The sequence below is a fragment of the Cataglyphis hispanica genome, chromosome 9, assembly GCF_021464435.1.
Source record: "Cataglyphis hispanica isolate Lineage 1 chromosome 9, ULB_Chis1_1.0, whole genome shotgun sequence".
NCBI classification, from domain to species: domain Eukaryota; kingdom Metazoa; phylum Arthropoda; class Insecta; order Hymenoptera; family Formicidae; genus Cataglyphis; species Cataglyphis hispanica.
The window spans coordinates 4,048,731-4,066,758 of record NC_065962.1 but is presented as its reverse complement, the minus strand read 5'-3'; the positions used below and the strand labels follow the sequence as shown (position 1 = coordinate 4,066,758).

At 30.0% G+C, this 18,028-nt stretch overlaps 1 protein-coding gene across 3 annotated transcripts in view; it reads right to left on the bottom strand.

Moving 5' to 3' along the window:
* LOC126851972 (uncharacterized) overlaps positions 1-9,012 on the bottom strand; it is a 163,720-nt gene extending 154,708 nt beyond the window's left edge. For 2 of the 3 annotated variants that reach the window (XM_050596378.1, XM_050596381.1), the window contains exons 1-2: positions 8,846-9,012; positions 7,404-7,557 (exon numbers count right to left, since the gene is read on the bottom strand). In XM_050596378.1, the coding sequence (XP_050452335.1) occupies positions 7,404-7,557; positions 8,846-8,933 (242 nt within the window). In that variant the 5' untranslated portion in view covers positions 8,934-9,012. Of the gene's footprint in view, positions 1-7,403; positions 7,558-8,470; positions 8,515-8,845 lie in introns of those variants that run through there. The other variant, XM_050596380.1, reaches the window with a different exon arrangement.
* Between the last annotated feature and the right edge of the window lie 9,016 nt (positions 9,013-18,028).

The window sequence follows — 18,028 nt, the reverse complement described above, 5'->3', positions numbered from 1 at the left end:
CGTCCATGTGACATCAAAAATACGTCTAATGGATGTCGAATGAAAGGAATAAATGCGGATGTCTAGTAGATATCTAATAGTCTAGTAGATGTCTATAAGAGATTACATAGACGTCTAATAGAGATTTTGAATTTCCATGATGTATATCTACTGGACATCATTAGGGGTTGTTGTTCCGTGTGGATCTGATGTTTCGTGTGGTCTGGATGCCTGGACATTCTGGCATCAAGGGTAATGAGGTGACTGACCAGCTTGCTAGAGCTGGTGCAGAAACTACCTTGATAGGACCGGAGCCAGCGGTCGGTATCCCTTGCAGCCTAGGCAGGAGGGGGAGATTGCTGATTGCTAGAAATTTGGCCTTCTGGAGAGGCGTGGTCGAATGCAGAATGCTCTCCTTGGAGATTCTCCGAAAAAGGGCTTCGCCTATATCAAAGCGTTAAACAAACGAGAGGCCGGTGATTCGTATTCTCACAGGACACAGTACTCTCAACTACTACTTGCATAAATTGGACATCAGCATGGCCCAATTGCAGGAAATGTGACATACCGGAGGAAATTAGCTTCCATGTGCTATGTGACTGCCCGGTTTATGCCAGGGTTAGACTGGAACTGTTGAGATTTGCTTCGAAGGTCTCAGCAGATAGGAGACCTCTCGGTAAGACCTCTTAAAGCTTTCCTCCTCTTAAGACTCCTCTTAAGGCTCTCCTCCTCCTTTGGAGGAAAATAAGCATAAACTGAAGGGCCGCTTATCGAAGAGACACAATGGATTCGGTGCGTGCCGTAGCCAGAGCTTGATACCCTGAGGACCGCCCTCCACTCGCAATACAATACAATACAAACTTTAATTTGATTACTATAATGGAAAGAGAAAGCGACAAATAAAATTGAAATATTAAATATTAATATCTGCGAAAACAATAGTAGGAGCGAGTCCTTTTATTAATCTAAAGATTTGTTATAATAAATGTAAAGAGATAAATAATATTTTCAAAAATGAATATTTGCAACCAGAGCGCCCGATAAAGCTAAAGATTAATGTGGAATTGAAATTATAATTACATAATGTACAAACTTTTTGTTTTTCACTTATTGTTAAAAGACAATCATATACGGAAAAAGAGCAGTTAAATATTAAAACATTAGATGATCTGCAAGCAAAGGAAATTTTCAAATGTAGCAATTTTGAGTATGTTTTGTCTGTAATTTACCGAAGGAAAATTGTGAATATTCTATACATGGTTATGCATAAATAATAAAACTTTAAATAAATATATTGTGCAAGATAATTACTTAATTTCTGTAATTGAAGATCAATGTTCTTCATGAAATATTCTTGATTTTATTATATCCGAACTTAGATATTATATCCGAAAAATCTATATAAATCTATATAATACTTTGCATTTATTACATTATTTAATCAATTTAAGTTTATGAACATGTCTTTTAGATTAAAATTAAAACTAATCAGATTTCAGAATTTTGTTAACGAAATATTAGATTATTTAATTCGAACAGATGATGCATTAATATATGTACATTAATTTTTTTAATTACCATAGAATTATTGGAGCATTATTCGAACGTATTGAAAGTGTTTAAGTTAATGTTAGAAAGTAAGTTAAATTTACGAAGAGACAAGTATAAGTTTCGATTTACAAAAATCAAGCGACGCGGTAGCGTCACGACGCCAAGTTCATAAAAAAAACGCTAATTATAAAAAAAATCTGTCTGGCTTGTCAAGAGTTTTGCTTATGTACAAGGACCGCGGCGCTACCAAGTAACTTATCCGGAGTTTTATGTCTATAATATTTTCGATTAAAATATCTCAGGAACTACTAGAGTCGTAATAAAAAATCGAACTGCACTTTTATGATATAATGTGAATGCAAGCTTTCGATTGCGACCAGTTTAAATAAGATTGATGTTGTCAATCCTGAGAAATGATACTCGTATATAGCAAACGTGAGACTTTTTTCCCGGATAAGTTTCAGACTCATATACGTATGCTCGCACGCACTCACGCAAAGCGATTTTGTCCATTAAGGGGTACACTATTTACGTTTGATTATTCTTTTGTGTACACTTTTTTATATAAGATAAATGAGAGAGAGAGAGAGCAGGAGAGAGAGAGAGAGAGCGGGAGAGAGAGAGAGAGAGAGAGAGAGAGAGAGAGAGAGAGAGAGAGAGAGAGAGAGAGAGAGAGAGAGAGAGAGAGAGCGGAAGAGAGAGAGAGAGAGAGAGAGAGGGAGAGAGAGAGAGAGAGAGAGAGAGAGAGAGAGAGAGAGAGAGAGCAGGAGAGAGAAAGAGAAAGCGGGATAGGGAGCGAGGAAGGAAGGGTGCGATGGAGGGAGGAATGGAGGGAAGGAGGGAGGGAGAGAGAGTGAGAGAGAGGGGGAGAGAATGTTCATGTATACCCCACTATGCAGCATTGACATACCGCAAAATATATAAACAAAGTCATACGTCATCACTATGTTTTTTATATTTTGCTTTGTAAGTTTGTTTTATACGCGCGCCCCGACTTAGAGTTTACGAAAAATTTTCTTTCAAATTATATATCCTGTAAGATATGCTTTGTAAATCAAAAGAATTCTAATTGCACTTAACATTAACAATATGATTTGATATTATAGTATATAACATCTTTAATAAACTCTAAAGTAATGTAATTTGTGATATACTATTCAAAATTGAACTTATTTCGAAAATCATTCTGTTAATAAAAATTAAATGTGTTTTAATTTTAAGGAGAAAATCTGTCTAAAACACTTCTATAAAAATTGATTTTATGATATCTATTTCAAATTATAAATTTTTACAAACTGAATTACTTGTAAATACTTGGCTAGTTAATTATTGATTTCATTTAGTTTTTTATTTTTTAGAGAAAAATTTTTTTATTAGTTATTTTTCAGAGATAAGTATCTTTTCAACTTTCTGTTGTGTACAAGAAATATTTTTTATGTACTTGGCGTACTTTTTTTTACCTTTGTGACGTTTTTTTATTGTGATTGAATATTTCTGATATACTATTACATCAAAATAAAGTGTAAATCCAACAAATAGCGAAATTGAAGCTGTATTGAAATTTCCGATACCACAAAATATATGCAATGTATAGATTTCCGTGGGATTGTATGGTAAATGTTTACCTTTACACACCCCACGTTTAATTTAATCAATTAAGATCCACATTTATTAGTTATGATCCTATTGAATTATACTGTGACGTAAGTTTGTTTGGTTTTAGCGTTTTTGCTCAATGTAAGTCATATCTCAAGTTACACGTTATATTTTATTGTTTGAAATGTACTACATCAGCAGAAAGAAAATATCGTAGCTTCTAGTTAAAAATGCTAGACATAATACATACAGGTTATAATCATTTCGAATATATCTACTAACAATAAGTATATCGTTTAAAATATTGCAATGTTTTTAAAGTAACTCCGAGAAGGAAAGATATTCCCCAAATTTCACAGTGGGTTTTAGACAAAATTTTGATTACATTATAGACCATGGAATAGTTGATCAGACAAAACATGTTGATGCATTGAGTCATTCTGCCAATATTTATATCGGCGAAGATGATTCTATTGACAATAATCCCTCAATTTGTTAATCTCAGGATGAGAAAATTAAAATTATACAAGCAGCTATTTCAAGCGGAAAATAGAAAATCCATTATTTGAAATGCGAAATAGATTAGTGTATCGTAAAAGAAATGATAATTTACTTTTCTACATCCTTCAGAATAAGGAGAAGACTATTTTATTATGACTAGAGAAAGATGAGTCACATTGGAATTGATAAAACTACAGAAATAATTTTTGGAAATTATTTCCTATAAAATGTAAAGTAAAAAACATATTTTAACTTAAAATATGTAGCATATTCTCCAGCGACAGGAAAATAGTACTTTACATCCAATACCAAAGGGAATTATTTCACTCAATTTTTTGTACATTAATCATTTAGATAATAAAAACTGTTTTATTAAGAAATATATAATATATAAGTATTTCTCATATGTAAGATTTGTAAGATATATAAAATATGTAAGATATATGTTTAAGTTAAAAAAACTATTGATTAAAGAGATCATAAAAGCTATACAGAATTATTTTGTCAATTATAATAAACCTCATGTAATTGTATCGGATAGAGGACCGTGTTTCACATTGCAAGAAATATCAAGCATGTATAGCTACAAGTTTTCCTCAAAATGAACAAGAAAAGAGTGTGCTAATTCCTATGTTAGGTAAATTAATTATATAAACACGAGGCAAAACAATGATATAAATTATTACACCAAGCTGAATATACTCTGAATTATACTATAGATAAAAGTACAAAACTTAGTAAATTACTCTTTGAATATTTAAATGCGAGAATAAATGATAAGAAGCGAAATCTGGGAAAAGCTTCTGAAAAAAATGGTAGTTTTTCAAGAATATATAATAAAAGTCATTTTGATAGAAAATAGATAAAGTTCCAATTAAATACAAAAAAGGGTAAATATTCACATAAGGTCACCATCTTCAAAAATCAATGACCTTGAGATATGTTGACAATATATTCAAGATCATGACCTTAAACAACATTTAAAAGTTTTAGCCGTCGCTCGTTGTTTATTGAAAAGTTATTAATAAAAGAATTTCCACGAATTATATGCAGTTTTCAGACAACATGTATATTCTATTGGACACCGCATGATTGGACACAGCACGATTGAACAAAGTTGTAAACCCATATGTCCAATCATGCCATGTCCAATTGTGCAATGTGCGTGTCCAATCGTACAGTATCCAATCGAGCAGTATCCAATAAAATGTGTCCAATAATACGTGTCCAAATGGAGGTCACCCATCCAAACCAATGTGTCTATTTTTAATAGTAGTGGAGCCCCCCGTAAGGTGGGGGAGAGGGGGGGTCCACGCATACACTTTTTAATGCGAAGCAAGATTTCACATACGTTTGCAACTTTCTGCGCAAAGTGACGTCCATTTCATATCGATCTATGCTTTGGACGCGAAACAAGGTTTACGAAGCACAAGCCAATGTAGGATGAACCTCACTTTGCGCAGAAAGTTGCAAAACCATATGAAATCTTGCTTCGCATTAAAAAGTGTATGCGTAGAAACAGTGTGTTCCGCATCCCCCTTCGAAGGGACTCCACTACCATTAAAATTAGACACATTGGTCTGGGTTGAACCTCGCTTCGCGTGAAAACTTGTAAACCCGTCTGGAACTTCATTTCACATTAAAAAGTGTTTGCGTGAAAAGTGTGTTTCGCCCTTCCCCCTCTCCCCCTCCTCTACAGTGAGTCTCCATTATCAAGAAAATTATACACATAGGTTTGAGTTTAAGCTTGCTTTGCGTGAAAAGTTGTAAACAACGTTCTCTTGTTGAACAGAGTATATATAAATTCTACATATAATTTTTTGTAGGGGAGGGTGTAGAGAGAGAAGCTCTATCTTCCCACGCCTACGCATTCGATTTAGCACACATAAATGAATGAATCTAGTAGAGATTAATATTATATACATATTCAAAATATACATATTGTCTGAAAATTGCATATAATTCGTGGAAATTTTTTTGTTGATAGCATTTAAGTAAACAAGCGACAGACGGCGTAAACAAACGAGCGATGGCTAAAACCTTTTAAATGTTATTCAGGGTCATCACCTTGACAATATATGTAATCAAGGTTATTACTTTTGAAGATAGTGACCTTATGTAAATATTTACCAAAAAAAGATATTATGTGATCTTAATTTTGATATGGCTCCTAATAAGTCAAAGAAATGAATTCCATCAAATTGATTCTACCAAAGAATCATATACTATTTTAAAATCGTTACGAAACAATCAATATTTAATTTCGGATATTCCAGATTTTCAAAATAATCAAAGAAAATATCAAGGAAAAGAGGGCGAGTTATTTGAGAAGTGTACATACATATTATTGAAATCTTAGATAAAATCAGAACTCCGTTAACTCCACTAATAAAGATCAAGGATGCCCTGTTGTCAAAATGACCGAAATGTAAGGAATATATACATGTAGATGTATATATTCCTGTATGTCCAATGTATATGTATGTCGGTCACAAGTGTCGCCATATTATTTTTCATCGAGCGAAGCGGTAGATAAAGTGTTTTGTTTCACTATGTGCGTGATCGCACGTGCGTGATGCATGTCCAAGCAGATTGTCTTTTTCGTGTGTGCGTATCATTTGGTAACATATTAACTTTTTCAAAAGTGTGTTATTTTGTTCTAACCTATATTTTTTTAACTTACACAAAATAAAAAAATACAAATTTTAATTAAAGACATCGCGATGCTAAGTTGAATAATATACAAATAAAATTAGCAGCGCCAAGTTTTTTAATTAAAATTTTTGTTTTTATTTTGTATTAATTTTTGGATAAATTTATCAATCGTAGTATTGATATTTCTGTTACAATTAAAACAACTATTTTGTATTAAAATGTTTCTATTAAAAAAAATTGGCATAAATTCTTATTATTATAGTTGGTGCAATTTTTTGATCTCATATCGTTATTTTTGTAAAAAATAAAAACAATTATTTTGGACAATTTGTTTTTTTGTTAGTATAACAATTTTTTTAAAACTAAAATAACACTGTTTTATAAAAGTATTTTGTACACCATATACTTTTGCAAGGTTTTTACAGTAATATACAATTTTAACAACTGGCACATCTACTTGGCGCCTTTCTTATATTTTTCTGTTTAAGTAAATTTTTAGTTATTATAAGTATTATCTTAAAACTAAGAAATGTATGTACTTATAGCATTAAATAAATTTATTTTTATATTGTTTTCTACATTCATAAGCAAGGCCTGAAATTATTTTTTTTTTTCATTGATTTTCCCTAATCATTGACTGATAGAAAACAGCAATGTCTGTTTTCAATGTATGTATGTTTTCAATGTTTGTACTGTATTAATAAAATAAATATTTGTATTATATTATTTAAGTATGTAGAAAATATAAATATAGTTTATCTATTACAAAAAATTAATAATTTTATATATTTTTAAATTACTTGGAACATTATATTTTATGCACATGTATTTTTATGGTATACATGATAAATGGAAAATATAATAAATAAAAAATGCTCTTATAAGTGAATTAAATAGAAAGTCAAACTATAAATTGTGTTTAATTTGTATTATTTTAAAGATTGATTAAATATGATCAGAATTTTTGTGAAATATTTATTTAATATTTATATAAAATTAATTTATATAAAATTAAATTATATACATAAAATACATACAGAAATGCATAGATACATACAACACTATATATATATATATATATATATATATATATATATATATATACATATACATATACATACCGATTATTTGATGTATAATATTCAAGGACAAAGTGATAATAACAATATTTTGATGGCTCGTTATCTTTGCATTCACGTGCACATTCTTCTGGGGTTGAAAATTGCATGAAAGTCTGATGTGTTGAAATAGTTGACTGATTCCAGAAAAGGTATGCTATTTAATATAATAATATATTTTTTAACCCAATATTACATCATTTCACAAATATAATAAAATTATATTTAGTTAATTTGTTTAAGAAATTAAATTTTTCATATTTTTGAAATGACTGTTTCGATATGGGTGTATATCAACTGGAGACTGCTTATTAGTTAATGAAAGCCTTCCATTGACCAATTGTGCTGGTTGCCCTAAGCATTGGTCGATGTGTGATGGACTGATTGTGTTCAATCGCATTGTATCCAAATAAACTTTTCAATTTTAATCTCTAATACCATCACATATTGATATGAATCGATTTATGTATAATGACTTATGTCTTTATGAAAAAATAAATTTAAATGTCTTAGCAAAAATCAGATTATTAATAGATTTTACTGCTTATTCTATAAAATTGTTAAAATAATTTGATTGTAAAGTAAATATTCTTTTATAATATTTTTCTTTACTACTTTTATAAATACGCAGAATAATACAAAAAAAAAATCAATTTATGTAAAAAAATGATATAATTTTAGTTTAAAGAAATATAATGTTTTAATAATTTACAAACTTAATTGAAAAACTTTATAAATATCAAACAATAGTTTACATATACAGGGTATTTCCTAATAAATGGTAAGTATTGCAATGGTAAATTCAGAACACAAAAATAAAAAAAGAGTTCATAAACATATGTCCGATATGATCTTGTTTTCAAGTTATAACCTGTTTTATTTTTTAACAGAATTAAGATAATTAATAATTAAGATTGCAGGAAGTGCTCAAAATGATCATCTCCAATTTGAATACCAGGCCAACTATATATGAGATGCACGTCTGACATTTCATTGTTTGACCAAGTCATAATTTTCACTTAAATATATTACTACATTAATAATACTAACTTACGATACAAATATCTTACCTTCAAGAACGAACTATATCACTTACAACACAAGTAACACATATTTATGTTTATAGATTAACAAAATTTTAAGTATTTTAAATCTTGTAGATGAATAGCGGACCAAGTATGCTATCTTCTTAGTTCTATTGGAAAATAAAATAAATTGCAACTCGGAAAAAAAGTCATACTGAACATATGTTTTAACTTCTTTTTTTCTTATTTTTGTGTCCTGAATACACTATTGCAATACTTCTAATTTATTAGGAAACACCCTGTACAATGTGAAATATAATATTGTATTTGTACTTTATTAGAAAAGTTATCAAAAAAAAGTTTCATTTTTTGCAAATATTGTTTTAAATATAAACTTAGTTTAAAACTTAAATGATTTACCTTTACAAAACTGAACATTACTACATATCAAAAATATTAGTACCACTGCTGATGCAGATAGCGGCATGATAGAATAGAAAAATCGCATGTATATGACCGTAAATATCAATATTTTCTGGATACTATTTCAATGTGCACTTGCTTTTTTATTTTATGAAATTTTAGGAAATGACTAATGTTACTTCTAGAAAGGACTTAATTTTTTATAACGTGTGCTAATCAATTGTGCCGCAAACTTGTAAGTTTATCTTTTAAATAACTTTTTATTCACAAAAGTAATATTTTTATCTTAGTTTGTTGATTATTCATTGAATTTTAAGCTAATGTAGAGTGCATTATTAACATAAGCTCATTTGAGATACATTACTGAAATGCAATAATCACACATACACACGAAACACACACCCACACCCATACATACATACGCACACACATATATATATACAGGGTGTCTGATAATAATCACCTCATCCGAAATGTGTAGATAGAGTGGATTAAACCAAACAGGAAAGTCCTTTACCATTTTTTTGTATAACGCTTAATAAAAGAACTATTATTAAGTAAAGTCTGGCCAATTATTGTTTATCTTTAGTCGGGCACACATCGGTGAATCGCGCGCCTGGTGGTGTGTGTGTGTGTGAACGTTCAGCTGACACACACAACTCACCGATGTGCGCCCAACTAAAGATAAACAATAATTGACCAGACTTTACTTAATAATAGTTCTTTTATTAAGCGTTATACAAAAAAATGGTAAAGGACTTTCCTGTTTGGTTTAATCCACTCTATCTACACATTTCGGATGAGGTGATTATTATCAGACACCCTGTATATATATGTATGTGCGTGTGTATGTGTGGGTGTGGGTGTTTCGTGTGTATGTGTGATTATTGCATTTCAGTAATGTATCTCAAATGAGCTTATGTTAATAATGCACTCTACATTAGTCTAAAATTCAATGAATAATCAACAAACTAAGATAAAAATATTACTTTTGTGAATAAAAAGTTATTTAAAAGATAAACTTACAAGTTTGCGGCAGAATTGATTAGCACACGTTTACATAAAAAATTAAGTCCTTTCTAGAAGTAGTATTAGTCATTTCGTGAAATTTTATGAAATAAAAAAGCAAGTGCACATTGAAATAGTATCCAGAAAATATTGATATTTGCGATCATAAACATGTGATTTTTTTATTCTATCATGCTGCTATCTGCATCAGCAATCGTACTAATATTTTTGATAAGTAGTAATATTCAGTTGTAAAGGTAAATCATTTAAGTTTTAAACTAAGTTTATATTTAAAAGTATATTTGCAAAAAATAAAACTTCTTTTTATATATAACTTTTCTAACAATGAATAAATACAATATTATATTTCACAGTATTATATTGTACAGTGTGTTTCATAATAAATTAGAAGTATTGCAATAGTATCAGGACACAAAAATAAGAAAAAAAGTTAAAAGCATATGTTCAGTATGACTTTGTTTCCGAATTACAATTATTTTATGTTTCAATAGAATTAAGATAGCATACTCGGTACGCTATTTATCTACAAGATTTAAAGGACTTAAAGTTTTGCTAATCTATAAACATAAATACGTGTTACTTGTGTTGTAAGTGATATAGTTCGTTCTTGAAGGTAAGATATTCGTATCGTAAGTTAGTATTATCGTAAGTTAGTGTTATTAATAATATATTTAAGTGAAAATTATGACTTGGTCAAACAATGAAATGGCAGACATGCATCTCATATATGGATTGGCCTGGTATTCAAATTGGAGATGATCATTTTGAGCACTTCCTGCAATCTTAATTATTAATTACTTTAATTCTGTTGAAAAATAAAACAGATTATAACTTGAAAACAAGATCATATCGGACATATGTTTATGAACTCTTTTCTTATTTTTGTGTTCTGAATTTACCATTGCAATACTTACTACTTATTAGGAAAGACTCTGTATATGTAAACTATTGTTTGAAATTTATAAAGTTTTTCAATTAAGTTTGTAAATTATTAAGACATTATATTTCTTTAAACTAAAATTATATCATTTTTTCACATAAATTGATTTTTTTTTTGTATTATTCTGCGTATTTATAAAAGTAGTAAAGAAAAATGTTATAAAAAAATATTTACTTTACAATCAAATTGTTTTAACAATTTTATAGAATAAGCAGTAAAATCTATTAATAATCTGATTTTTGCTAAGATACATTTAAATTTCTCTTTTGATAAAGACATAAGTCATTATACATAAATCGATTCATATCAATATGTGATGGTATTAGAGATTAAAATTGAAAAGTTTATTTGGATACAATGCGATTGAACACAATCAGTCCATCACACATCGACCAATGCTTAGTACAACCAGCACAATTGGTCAATGGAAGGATTTCATTAACTAATAAGCATTGTCTCCAGTTGATATACATCCATATCAAAACAGTCGTTTCAAAAATATGAAAAATTTAATTTCTTAAACAAATTAACTAAATGTAATTTTATTATATTTAGTGAAATGATGTAATATTGGGTTAAAAATATATTATTATATTAAATGGCATACCTTTTCTGGAATCAGTCAACTATTTCAACACATCAGACTTTCATGCAATTTTCAACCCCAGAAGAATGTGCACGTGAATGCAAAGATAACGAGCCATCAAAATATTGTTATTATCACTTTGTCCTTGAATATTATACATCAAATAATCGGTATGTATATGTATATGTATATATATATATATATATATATATATATATATATATATATGTGTTGTATGTATCTATGCATTTCTGTATGTATTTTATGTATATAATTTAATTTTATATAAATTAATTTTATATAAATATTAAATAAATATTTCACAAAAAATTCTGATCATATTTAATCAATCTTTAAAATAATACAAATTAAACACAATTTATAGTTTGACTTTCTATTTAATTCACTTATAAGAGCATTTTTTATTTATTATATTTTCCATTTATCATGTATACCATAAAAATACATGTGCATAAAATATAATGTTCCAAGTAATTTAAAAATATATAAAATTATTAATTTTTGTAATAGATAAACTATATTTATATTTTCTACATACTTAAATAATATAATACAAAATATTTATTTTATTAATACAGTACAAACATTGAAAACATACATACATTGAAAACAGACATTGCTGTTTTCTATCAGTCAATGATTAGGGAAAATCAATGAAAAAAAAAAATAATTTCAGGCCTTGCTTATGAATGTAGAAAACAATATAAAAATAAATTTATTTAATGCTATAAGTACATACATTTCTTAGTTTTAAGATAATACTTATAATAACTAAAATTTACTTAAACAGAAAAATATAAGAAAAGGCGCCAAGTAGATGTGCCAGTTGTTAAAATTGTATATTACTGTAAAACCTTGCAAAAGTATATGGTGTACAAAATACTTTTATAAAACAGTGTTATTTTAGTTTTAAAAAATTGTTATACTAACAAAAAAACAAATTGTCCAAAATAATTGTTTTTATTTTTTACAAAAATAACGATATGAGATCAAAAATTGCACCAACTATAATAATAAGAATTTATGCCAATTTTTTTTAATAGAAACATTTTAATACAAAATAGTTGTTTTTAATTGTAACAGAAATATCAATACTACGATTGATAAATTTATCAAAATTAATACAAAATAAAAATAAAAATTTTAATTAAAAACTTGGCGCTGCTAATTTTATTTGTATATTATTCAACTTAGCATCGCGATGTCTTTAATTAAAATTTGTATTTTTTTATTTTGTGTAAGTTAAAAAAATATAGGTTAGAACAAAATAACACACTTTTGAAAAAGTTAATATGTTACCAAATGATACGCACACACGAAAAAGACAATCTGCTTGGACATGCATCACGCACGTGCGATCACGCACATCGTGAAACAAAACACTTTATCTACCGCTTCGCTCGATGAAAAATAATATGGCGACACTTGTGACCGACATACATATACATTCTACATGTATATATTCCTTACATTTCGGTCATTTTGACAACAGGGCATCCTTGATCTTTATTAGTGGAGTTAACGGAGTTCTGATTTTATCTAAGATTTCAATAATATGTATGTACACTTCTCAAATAACTCGCCCCTTTTCCTTGATATTTTCTTTGATTATTTTGAAAATCTGGAATATCCGAAATTAAATATTGATTGTTTCGTAACGATTTTAAAATAGTATATGATTCTTTGGTAGAATCAATTTGATGGAATTCATTTCTTTGACTTATTAGGAGCCATATCAAAATTAAGATCACATAATATCTTTTTTGATAAATATTTACATAAGGTCACTATCTTCAAAAGTAATAACCTTGATTACATATATTGTCAAGGTGATGACCCTGAATAACATTTAAAAGGTTTTAGCCATCGCTCGTTTGTTTACGCCGTCTGTCGCTTGTTTACTTAAATGCTATCAACAAAAGAATTTCCACGAATTATATGCAATTTTCAGACAATATGTATATTTTGAATATGTATATAATATTAATCTCTACTAGATTCATTCATTTATGTGTGCTAAATCGAATGCGTAGGCGTGGGAAGATAGAGCTTCTCTCTCTACACCCTCCCCTACAAAAAATTATATGTAGAATTTATATATACTCTGTTCAACAAGAGAACGTTGTTTACAACTTTTCACGCAAAGCAAGCTTAAACTCAAACCTATGTGTATAATTTTCTTGATAATGGAGACTCACTGTAGAGGAGGGGGAGAGGGGGAAGGGCGAAACACACTTTTCACGCAAACACTTTTTAACCCTTTCGCTACTACGGGTGACTATAGTCACCCGCCACGAAACGACACGCATACCCGACGGGTGACTTTAGTCACCCGCTCGAAAAATGGAACCAAATGTTAACACATCTTGCGCGGGTACTTTGCCACCGAACTCTCATCGGGTAGCGGGCGATTTTTTACAATTCGTACGCAAAATGACTTCACAAAATAGTTGTAGTTTTTGAAACTTTAGGTTTTTCGCAATAGACATTGTGGCAGCTTTATGCACCCGTTACTATGCTCCCGATCTATGTATTTCGTCTACATTTGGACAGTGTATGTCCGGGATCCATCGAAGCATGCACAAAAGCCATAAATTATCCCGAGAAGACGTCGCTTATCTTAATCTCTTCCCTCCTTACCCCAATCTTCCCGCTAGCACCTGCGAGCTTGCTCGACGCAATGTACGTTGACCTAATACTCATATGTATCCGATCTTATTGTAAAAACACTACAAAAGCCCATCAATACCAAGAATCCACCAATAAAACGTGCAACACGAATCATTTTGTTTCTAAAAGTAATGTCACAAAGTCGTTTTTGAGAAAAAAGTCTTGGCCCCGAATGCTAAAGACTGCGCGCGCTTAATGTTCCCACTTTCGGCACGGCGCTCCGTTCTAGACGAGGCACTCCGCGGCAAGGCCCGCCGTAGCGAAAGGGTTAATGTGAAATGAAGTTCCAGACGGGTTTACAAGTTTTCACGCGAAGCGAGGTTCAACCCAGACCAATGTGTCTAATTTTAATGGTAGTGGAGTCCCTTCGAAGGGGGATGCGGAACACACTGTTTCTACGCATACACTTTTTAATGCGAAGCAAGATTTCATATGGTTTTGCAACTTTCTGCGCAAAGTGAGGTTCATCCTACATTGGCTTGTGCTTCGTAAACCTTGTTTCGCGTCCAAAGCATAGATCGATATGAAATGGACGTCACTTTGCGCAGAAAGTTGCAAACGTATGTGAAATCTTGCTTCGCATTAAAAAGTGTATGCGTGGACCCCCCCTCTCCCCACCTTACGGGGGCTCCACTACTATTAAAATAGACACATTGGTTTGGATGGGTGACCTCCATTTGGACACGTATTATTGGACACATTTTATTGGATACTGCTCGATTGGATACTGTACGATTGGACACGCACATTGCACAATTGGACATGGCATGATTGGACATATGGGTTTACAACTTTGTTCAATCGTGCTGTGTCCAATCATGCGGTGTCCAATAGAATATACATGTTGTCTGAAAACTGCATATAATTCGTGGAAATTCTTTTATTAATAACTTTTCAATAAACAACGAGCGACGGCTAAAACTTTTAAATGTTGTTTAAGGTCATGATCTTGAATATATTGTCAACATATCTCAAGGTCATTGATTTTTGAAGATGGTGACCTTATGTGAATATTTACCCTTTTTTGTATTTAATTGGAACTTTATCTATTTTCTATCAAAATGACTTTTATTATATATTCTTGAAAAACTACCATTTTTTTCAGAAGCTTTTCCCAGATTTCGCTTCTTATCATTTATTCTCGCATTTAAATATTCAAAGAGTAATTTACTAAGTTTTGTACTTTTATCTATAGTATAATTCAGAGTATATTCAGCTTGGTGTAATAATTTATATCATTGTTTTGCCTCGTGTTTATATAATTAATTTACCTAACATAGGAATTAGCACACTCTTTTCTTGTTCATTTTGAGGAAAACTTGTAGCTATACATGCTTGATATTTCTTGCAATGTGAAACACGGTCCTCTATCCGATACAATTACATGAGGTTTATTATAATTGACAAAATAATTCTGTATAGCTTTTATGATCTCTTTAATCAATAGTTTTTTTAACTTAAACATATATCTTACATATTTTATATATCTTACAAATCTTACATATGAGAAATACTTATATATTATATATTTCTTAATAAAACAGTTTTTATTATCTAAATGATTAATGTACAAAAAATTGAGTGAAATAATTCCCTTTGGTATTGGATGTAAAGTACTATTTTCCTGTCGCTGGAGAATATGCTACATATTTTAAGTTAAAATATGTTTTTTTACTTTACATTTTATAGGAAATAATTTCCAAAAATTATTTCTGTAGTTTTATCAATTCCAATGTGACTCATCTTTCTCTAGTCATAATAAAATAGTCTTCTCCTTATTCTGAAGGATGTAGAAAGTAAATTATCATTTCTTTTACGATACACTAATCTATTTCGCATTTCAAATAATGGATTTTCTATTTTCCGCTTGAAATAGCTGCTTGTATAATTTTAATTTTCTCATCCTGAGATTAACAAATTGAGGGATTATTGTCAATAGAATCATCTTCGCCGATATAAATATTGGCAGAATGACTCAATGCATCAACATGTTTTGTCTGATCAACTATTCCATGGTCTATCTATATATATAATGTAATCAAAATTTTGTCTAAAACCCACTGTGAAATTTGGGGAATATCTTTCCTTCTCGGAGTTACTTTAAAAACATTGCAATATTTTAAACGATATACTTATTGTTAGTAGATATATTCGAAATGATTATAACCTGTATGTATTATGTCTAGCATTTTTAACTAGAAGCTACGATATTTTCTTTCTGCTGATGTAGTACATTTCAAACAATAAAATATAACGTGTAACTTGAGATATGACTTACATTGAGCAAAAAACGCTAAAACCAAATAAACTTACGTCACAGTATAATTCAATAGGATCATAACTAATAAATGTGGATCTTAATTGATTAAATTAAACGTGGGGTGTGTAAAGGTAAACATTTACCATACAATCCCACGGAAATCTATACATTGCATATATTTTGTGGTATCGGAAATTTCAATACAGCTTCAATTTCGCTATTTGTTGGATTTACACCTTATTTTGATGTAATAGTATATCAGAAATATTCAATCACAATAAAAAAACGTCACAAAGGTAAAAAAAAGTACGCCAAGTACATAAAAAATATTTCTTGTACACAACAGAAAGTTGAAAAGATACTTATCTCTGAAAAATAACTAATAAAAAAATTTTTCTCTAAAAAATAAAAAACTAAATGAAATCAATAATTAACTAGCCAAGTATTTACAAGTAATTCAGTTTGTAAAAATTTATAATTTGAAATAGATATCATAAAATCAATTTTTATAGAAGTGTTTTAGACAGATTTTCTCCTTAAAATTAAAACACATTTAATTTTTATTAACAGAATGATTTCCGAAATAAGTTCAATTTTGAATAGTATATCACAAATTACATTACTTTAGAGTTTATTAAAGATGTTATATACTATAATATCAAATCATATTGTTAATGTTAAGTGCAATTAGAATTCTTTTGATTTACAAAGCATATCTTACAGGATATATAATTTGAAAGAAAATTTTTCGTAAACTCTAAGTCGGGCGCGCGTATAAAACAAACTTACAAAGCAACATATAAATACATAGTGATGACGTATGACTTTGTATTCTCCATCTCTGCATGTCTATCCTCCTTCCTGCTCCCTCCATTCCTCCGCTCCCTCACCCTTCTTCTGCTCTATCCTGCTCTCTCTCTCTCCTCCGCTCTGCTCTCTCTCTCTCTCTCTCTCTCTTCCCGTCTCTCATCCGCTCTCTCTCTCTCCCGTCTCTCTTCGCATCTCTCTCTCTCTCTCTCTCTCTCTCTCTCTCTCTCTCTCTCTCTCTCTCTCTCTCTCTCTCTCTCTCCTCTCTCTCTCTACTCTCTCTACTCTCTCTCTCATTTATCTTATATAAAAAGTGTACATAAAAGAATAATCAAACGTAAATAGTGTACCCTTAATGGACAAAATCGCTTTGCGTGAGTGCGTGCGAGCATACGTATATGAGTCTGAAACTTATCCGGGAAAAAAGTCTCACGTTTGCTATATACGAGTATCATTTCTCAGGATTGACAACATCAATCTTATTTAAACTGGTCGCAATCGAAAGCTTGCATTCACATTATATCATAAAAGTGCAGTTCGATTTTTTATTACGACTCTAGTAGTTCCTGAGATATTTTAATCGAAAATATTATAGACATAAAACTCCGGATAAGTTACTTGGTAGCGCCGCGGTCCTTGTACATAAGCAAAACTCTTGACAAGCCAGACAGATTTTTTATAATTAGCGTTTTTTATGAACTTGGCGTCGTGACGCTACCGCGTCGCTTGATTTTTGTAAATCGAAACTTATACTTGTCTCTTCGTAAATTTAACTTACTTTCTAACATTAACTTAAACACTTTCAATACGTTCGAATAATGCTCCAATAATTCTATGGTAATTAAAAAAATTAATGTACATATATTA